The sequence below is a fragment of the Alligator sinensis genome, unplaced genomic scaffold (assembly GCF_000455745.1).
Source record: "Alligator sinensis unplaced genomic scaffold, ASM45574v1 scaffold1300_1, whole genome shotgun sequence".
In the NCBI taxonomy this organism is placed as follows: Eukaryota; Metazoa; Chordata; order Crocodylia; family Alligatoridae; genus Alligator; species Alligator sinensis.
In genome coordinates, this window is record NW_005843162.1 from 244,427 (window position 1) to 252,461 (window position 8,035).

Consider the following 8,035-nt stretch of genomic DNA (forward strand, 5'->3'; position numbering starts at 1 on the left):
CCCCCCCCAGACCCGGGCGACCTCTCCGTGACCTCCAAAAGGTCATGTGACAACAGTATACATGGGCACCTAAGTCATGCTGAGAAGCAGCATGGAGCCAACCCCAGCTGCTGTGCGCTCAAACAGCACAGCTAGGGGGGCACCCAGGCCATGGGTCTTGGGCTCCCTCAGGATCACTCACCAGGCCCAGACACGCACAGGACTAGAACCCATGCCACCAGTGTCTCAAGGCAGCACCTCACCCCACAAGGCCAGCAAGCTCTCCTTCCCAAAGACCTGTCGGGTGCACCTCTTATCTCAATGCCTCTGGCCGCAGCAATGAAAGAGTCAGGGGCCCGCAAGTAAAGAACTTGCCCAGGAAGCCAGCTCATTATGCCAGGACAGGCTTTGAACTCATGACAGCAAGCTTCTAAGGCCAGCACTCTCCCCACCAGGCTAGCAAGCTCTGCTAAACACAAAGCTGTCAGAGGCACCTCTTGACTCGGTGCCTCTGAATAAGGCCTTGCATTAGTCAAGATAAATGAAGACAGCAGTCTTCAACTCTCTCTTCCCACCTCAGTCTCACTATTCATACCAGAAGACCTGTTATTCCCTTACCAGGGATTGAACTCTAGTCTTTCTGACATACCAGCGTGGGACTTGGCCCACTAGGCTACTGGAAACACTGGCTGGCTGTTTTCGGAACTAATATATGTCTTCTGTTGAGCTGGTTCCTCTTGGCAGGCACTAAGTGCCCGCAGGTGAGAGACTCAAGAAGTGCAGTGGTTACAGCCCCAGCCTGAAGTGCCGCGCTCTGTTGGTTTTAGTCCCGGGTCCAAACCTCCATTTTTCACTTCCCATCAGGAGAATGGGCCCAGCTAGGTGAGAGCAGGAGTACCTCACCCAGGAGCCCGGCAGCATGGCAGACAGACTGACCTGACCTGGAGCAGAGCCGTGATCCCAGGTCTCCAGAGTTTCAGCAGCCAGTCTATCGGGTGTACATCTACCCTGACTTTGGGGGCAACGTGGTGAAGTGCTACACCCAGGTCAGGCAGCCTGGGAGGCGAGTCAGGCTCCGGGGTGGGCACAGGCACTGCCTGCCCTCTTCCTTTGGCATGAGCCCGCCTTAGGCAGCTCCTGCAAGCCCCAGCCGTCAGGCCTCACTTACCCCCTGCACTGCCTCCCCCGGCTGCGCCCAGTCTCTCCATGCGACTTACCTGGAGCACGCCAGGGCCTGTGGCTGCACACGGGCACATCCATCTGCGGGGCTGCGGCTGGAGGTACAGTGCAAGGAGGATGCACAGGCCTCTGCTGGGGCGGTGGGTCCCGGACGCCAATGCCCAGCCGTGGCACTTGGGCACGAGACGGGGGGCCAGGGACAGCTGCACCGCTTGGTCAGGAATGCTTGCCGGGTTCGCAACAGATGCTGTGTGTGAGTGGCGAGTTATGTTCCAGTCGGTTACCTTCCACCAGAATTAGATGATATGTGGGGCGGCAGGGGCAGGGGCAGTGGCCGGGGACTTGCACCAAAGCTGCAGGGAGCTGGGAGCTGCGGGTCCCTGGGGGAGCGGTGGGACAGGTGCTGATCATGGGCAGTCACGCCTGATGGGCGCTCGGGAGGCTCCCTTCCAGGACAAGCCACCTGTGGCTCCAAGCAGCCCCTGGGTAGGGCAGGCGGGGAGGGGACTGCTGGGCCAGCCGCTCACGCTTGGGACCCGGCAGGGACTCAGAGCCACGTGTCACGGAGCTGGGAGCTGAGCCTGAGCCACCCCCAGTTCCCCATCCCAACTTGGGCAGGGGCCTGACACCCCAGAGGCAAGGGCGCACTCAGGCCTCTGCCTCCCCTTCCAGCCAGCCCTGCTGTGGGGCACGGCCAGGGGCTCTGACTTGGGCTCATCTGCCCCGGCTGTGCAGAACCAGGACTGCTACAAAATGGGCTGGAGAGAGAGAGCCACCACCGCTCACTGTGTTTGCTGTGAAAGCCCCAGACCCTATGAGTGATGTACAGAGACAGAGATAGAGATATATAGAGATAGATATGCTGGACTGTAGGTGCACTTGCCCTCCCATATGTGTGTCCTAAGGGGAGCCCTATCTATCTGTCCTTCTTCCCCCTGACTTCTCTTCCTTCTTTCCTCTGCAGTTTTGGGGTACGTTTCCCCCCCATGTCAGATGCCTATGACAAAGACCTGCGGCGCCTGGCATTGGCTGTGGCCAGGGATCTGGGCCATGCCAAGACTGTGCATGAAGGGGTCTACTGCTCAGTTGGAGGGCCCAGCTACGAGACCATCGCTGAGTGTCGCTTCCTGCAGCGTGTGGGGGCCGATGCTGTGGGTAAGTGGAGGGAGTGGGGAAGGTAGAGGAGTAGGAGGAGGCGGATGGAAGGACAGGGGAAGAATGAATGACAGAGAACAGAGAAAGAGAGATGGAGGGGAGCATTGGAGAATACATAATGGGGAGAGAAGAGGGAGCAGGGCTTAAGGGGAGGGACATGGCCGTCTCTGCCTTCAGCAGGCTAACCTCCTTCCTGCTCTCTCCCTAGGCATGAGTACTGTCCCCGAGGTGATTGTGGCACGACACTGCGGCCTGCGCGTCTTTGGCTTCTCGCTCATCACCAACAAGGCGGTGCTCGACTACACCAGCCAGGAGAAAGCCAACCACACAGAGGTGCTGCAAGCCGGCTCTGGTAGTGCCAAGATGCTGGAGAAGATTGTCTCGGAGCTGGTGCAGCGCATTGAGAGCAACAACAACTTGGCATAGGCAGGGGATGCCTGTGCCCCCCCTCCCTCTTCTGTTTAGGCACTGGAATTCTCCAAATCTTGTTTAAGTCTCCCCCTCCGGTGAACTGTTAGGCTGCCTCTGAGCACCAGAACCAGCCCTGGTTGAGGATGTTCGGATGTTCATTCACTTTGGGACACTGCAGTCTGGTCTCTTAGTCTGCCTGTCCCTTTCTCTGCCCTTAGTCTTTGTTATTAGATGAGCTTCCCAGTTCGTTCTGCCACTTGGAGACTTGCTTTTATCTGCAAGCCTCCCAGAATGCTGTTGTCCGTCTGTCCTTGGAGAATCTGGTCTCTTCTCTGCTGAGCAGGTTGATCTTCTCCCTGGATTTCCTTCTCCTGAGGCATCCCTGTCACTAATTGCACTGATGGATGCATCCAGCCCAGGCAGGGGGCGATTGACCCTAAACACTTCAGTCATTCTAGCTGCTGCTTCCCACGCAGAGGGAGAAAGCCCCCCGTTTTCATCTCGGTGTCTCTCTTATGTCCCCCTCTGCTTCTCTCAGTCTTGGCGTCATGCTGTGCCCTGCTGGGCACCTGTAGCTCTCCTGTCCAACTAGGTGTCTTAGCCCGAACCCCTCCCTGCCTTTGCAGCAAGCCTCCTCCTTGGGGCTTACCAGCAGGAACAGAACCTGGGTGCTGGGGCACTTAGAAGCACTGGCTGCTATCACTTGAGCTCAAGCCTTTAGGCAGCAGTGCCAGTTTGCACGTATGGGAGGGCAGCAGTGTGCATGGGCATCTGGTGCTGCCCTGCTAGCGTCACCTGAGTTGCAAGCATTAGGAGGATCTGGACTCCAGTCTTTCAGAAACTTGCCTATTGTGTGCAGAGTGCGTGATGTGGGCATGCTCTTCTGGAGTCATGCAGCGCTGTCTATCAGAGACAACTCTGCCTTAGGTCCCGAGAGCAGTAACGGGTGGCTTTTGTGCCTTGGTTTCATGAAGAGTTGGGGTCTCTTACTTTCAGGGGTACCTTGGTCCCCTTGGAGGAGATGGGGTGACATACGTGTGTGTTATATCCACTCCTGCTTGCAGCTGGTGCCCACTGGCAAAGGGACCAAAGCCCCTTTGTTCCACCTTGGCTATAAGAGATGAATGTCCTACCAGACAGCCTCTCTGGGGTTAGGCCTTACCTGTGCAGCTGGTTTTAGCCTGCTCTTCACATTCCTCCTTCTTTACCATTACCACTGTTTTTGTACAACAGTTACATTTTCAATTGCTCTTAAATTTGTCGGTGGGGTGCCCCAGAGCGGCACCCCACCGACAAATCGGTTATATTATACAATATAACCGATTGTATCAAAGGACTGTTTCAGCATATGGCACTTTCATTTTATTTAAGAAGCTGTAGCCCTGGCTAATTATAACACCAGTTAAAATAAAGCAATAAGTGCAAAGTCTCTCATGTGAATTGCTTTGTGAGGTTCAGGTCTCATGGGAGGTGGCGGCGTTCCAGGGCTTGGGCTGGACTTCATACCTCCAGGGGATGTAATAGCCTACTTACACATGCAGCAAACCAGTGCCGGGACAGGAAAGCTGGGCCCATCGCTGGCCAGTGTCAGTAGCAGCAGAGGCCAGCAAGATAGCCTTGCAAAAGGCTGAGGGAGGCGGCCCTGCTGGGTGGGCGCTGTATGTGGCCATGGAGGCACAGGGCAGCAAGTCAGCTGTACCAGGACGCAGCATTTGGCTGTAGCCCACAGAGCAAGGGGTGCTCACACGTGGGCCGCACTGCACGTGGCGATTTCTCATGGCTGACGCCCCAGTCTGCTCAAAGGTCCTTCAGCATTTCCCTACCCCACCCCGGCCAATTCCAGCCCTGCCAAAGCTGCCCCTTCCTCTTTCCTGGTACAGCAGTTTGCTCGACGGTGTAACAACCCGCAGTGGCAAGAAGGATACTGATGCAGGCGACACCGGCCCGCTCCCAGGAAACGCTATTGCTCAAGGTGCGAGCAGCAGCACTGAATATAGTGCATTTAATCAAGATCCTGTTGCTACAGTTTGCTAGGGTGAGCTGTGCATACTTCTGCCTCCTTCAAAAGGGGGAAGTCTATTTAAAATTAAAAAGAAATCCAAGCTGCTTCACACAGGATATAGGCCTGGCACGTCTTAATACTCCAAGCAAGAACCTGACCCAACCCCAGAGACTGCCAGCTGGAGCCAGATTTTGAAACCGTACTACCATTGCAAACCCACGCGTCGGGACATACGGTTTCATTCTGCCATCTGCCATCTCCGCTGGGGAAGCACCAGCTCCAGTTGCCAACTCTGACTGAAGCTATTCCAGGAGATTTCTTTTTTTCTCCCCCCTGCAACATGACGTAATGTCAGGAATTGCACTGCTCATTACGGATGATGTCATTCTGCTGCCCAGGGAAAGGAAAACACAATCAGAAGACACGTTTTTCACAGCACGGCGCCTTTCCGCATCATCCGTCACCGGCAGCACGCTTCCTCTGGCCCAAAGACCTTTTTTCCAAGCATGGAGTGGGTGTAATAAAAGCAATCACATCTCCCCAAAGGTTGTGGGAGAAAAATTGGGCTCGTCCGGGATTTGAACCCGGGACCTCTCGCACCCTAAGCGAGAATCATACCCCTAGACCAACGAGCCAGCTGATGAAGTGGTTTCCTAGCAACGCCCCTTGTGCTCTTCCTCCCTGCTCAGCAGCATCCCTCTGCCCCCACCAGCTGCAATGCACCCCCGGCTCTTCCACCCCTGCTCATGGCCCTTCCTCCGGCGGTGCCGCACACGTGTCATGTCATGGCATCACCTGATGAGTCTCTGGGGTCCCAACAGGACAGCAAATGCCAGCCCTCTGCAGACAGGAGCTGATGGGGAGGGCGGAGAAAGGGCTACATTTGCATGTGCAAAAAAGAAGGAAGTCTACCAACAAGGATCCGTTTCCTGCCACCGAACGCAAGAAGCAAACTACATGCAGACTGGAACTAAAAAAAAATTAAAATCCTTCATTTGCAAATCAGGGGAGCAAACTTCCAGCCTCTGCGAAATGAAGTTTATTTCCTACCTACGAGGATTTTTTACTCGATTGGATTCGTCCACAAGCCGGAGGAAGGGTGCACGTGCCCAAAAGCTTGCAAAGAAAAATCATTTATCTGTGGTTTGTGAGCTAATAAAAGGTATCATGTCTCAAGAGTGCTAGTGTTTTGCATGTGCTCCCCCTGAGATACCAAGCCAGCATCTGCCTTTCTCCAAAGACGTTTCTAGGGGATGTTTCTTTAGGTCTAGACCTTTCTAGACCTAAAACCCTGAGATGTACAATAACTGGACCTAGGGGAAAGGACAGGCTCCCTTGTCTGCATAGAGCCGTAACAGGACAGGAGCCGAATGAAGGAGGGAAGTCAGCAAGCTGGTCCGTAGCCCACTGAGTTGGTTCATTTTAAGGTCGAAGGAGCTTGCATTAGGCAAACAGTTGCTCTCTGACACCGGGTCCACATGAGCAGGCGCATGCGCACAAATAGTAGCAGCACAGATTTGTGCCGCTGCTTTGTGCCACAGCGCGCACCCCTGCCCATGTGCTTTGCAGTGGGACACGTTGGACCGCTGCTCCACTTGCTGCAGGGGAGTTGGCAGGGTGGCAGAGCAGGAACTAGCCATCCCCTGTGCTGAGCCTGTGCCAGCTGGGGAGTGGCATGTAGAGACAGGGGAGCAGCCTGGGCTGCCGGATCCCCTGTCTTTGCATTTGTCCAGGTGCTTGCCATTTTGGTGCGGTTTGCACCGGTTTATTTGTTTTGGTACCAGGAAATCCCGGTAGCAAATTTTGGCCCAGCTTTGCAAATTAGCAGCTGCGTGCACTGACTGATGTGCAACTCGGGTAGTTTGTGGCACCGCAAAGAGGTTTGCAGCACCACAGGCAACGCGTGCCTGCATGTTTGCATCCAGCCGGAGAGGCTGGACAGGCTGGGCATCTTGTTGTGGGCAAGGGGGAGCGAGATGGCATGGGATCCAATGGAGAAGGGACCCCGGGTCCTCTGGAAGGAGTGCAATCTTCTGGGACCATATTGCTTCTGCTATTGAACACGAATGAGTCTGTGCTGACCTTTTCGCAAGGGTATGTTGGGATCTAATGAAGCTGCGGTGCCTCCTGTTGCCTGTCTCCATGCTCTGCACACCTCGCACTGCTCCAGGCATGTCCTCATCTGGGATCTGGTGCCCGGCCAGTAGACAAGCTCAGTGTGGGGGCAGGCATGCCTCTATTCCCGGGTGCAGAGCCTGTATCCTTTGCATAATTCTGCCTCTAATAAAGGAGCCCGTTATGTTCCCCAAATTACATGTGGGTGCCAATGGTTTCACCTCTGTAACATAAGTATCTACTTCATCCGGAGCCTGATTCTGGATTTAAAAAACCCCAGTACCTTCCTACAGCCTCGTTTTCCCTGGTGTCACTGTATTTATCCAAAGCTTTCATCACCTGCTCTAATGTATTGGGCCCCTCAGGTAAAAAGGGTTGCACTCGCTTCTCTGCCCTTTCTCCCAGGAAGGTAATGGAAAAGTTTACCTGCATTTCTCATCCCGGTCTGCTATGGCCAGCTATGTGTACAAGCTCAGCTCTTCCTATTGCTTCCCCCCTGCTGCCAGGCTCTTTGCTAGAAATCCAAGTGTACAGGGGGTCCGAGTCCCTCCCCGCTGCCTTTACATCACACACTTTGTTGTGCCGCTCATCTGCTGCCAGCGTTTTTCATGCACGGTGCAATCGTAAAGGGACTCCGTTTGGATTGCAAAAAGGTGGATCTTGATTTGAAGCGCCACGTGCCGCTGCGTGCAGCCGTGAGGTGCGGTGTACGCTCGGAGCTACTGTGAAACTGTGCAGCCAACTGCACAGAGACAGAGCCCTTAATGCAGCACCTTAAAGCACTCAACCACACTACCAAGGCCCAGGTCATACAAAAAAAAGGCTGCACTATTGTGCCAGGAGCACAGTGGTCAGCAGATGTCCCCCCTGCTCCTCCTTTTGGCGCTTGTCCCATGGTGCCCAGCTACGGCTGCACGGATCCGGAAGGACTTTCTCCTGCACTGGCGAAGGCAATGCTTTAGTTTGGGCAGCAGGGGGAGGCAGACGTCCAGCTAAAGGGACAAGCTTGGCCATCATCACAGCACATGTCAAAAAAGTTCTCCCTCCTGGTTGCTGGCCTTGCCGGGCAGTTTTTGCTCATGAATCCAGGTTTAAAGTCTGGCAGCACCCTGGCTTGCCTCTTCTTTTTCTTCCCACTTCCAAGATTTTAGGAAGAGTAAAACTCTCTCCGTAGCAATACCCCTGTTCCCTACA

At 54.8% G+C, this 8,035-nt stretch overlaps 1 protein-coding gene and 1 non-coding gene across 3 annotated transcripts in view; one reads left to right on the forward strand and one right to left on the reverse strand.

Annotated features, from left to right (window-relative positions):
- The window catches only part of PNP (purine nucleoside phosphorylase), a 6,816-nt gene extending 3,756 nt beyond the window's left edge, over positions 1-3,060 (forward strand). For both annotated transcript variants that reach the window (XM_006037705.3, XM_006037704.3), the window contains exons 5-6: positions 2,123-2,313; positions 2,522-3,060. In XM_006037705.3, the coding sequence (XP_006037767.1) occupies positions 2,123-2,313; positions 2,522-2,739 (409 nt within the window). In that variant the 3' untranslated portion in view covers positions 2,740-3,060. The remainder of the gene's footprint in view (positions 1-2,122; positions 2,314-2,521) is intronic.
- Positions 3,061-5,289: 2,229 nt separating this feature from the next.
- On the reverse strand, positions 5,290-5,361 carry TRNAP-AGG. The gene has a single exon. It is a non-coding gene; the product is annotated as a tRNA-Pro (tRNA).
- Positions 5,362-8,035: the final 2,674 nt, after the last annotated feature.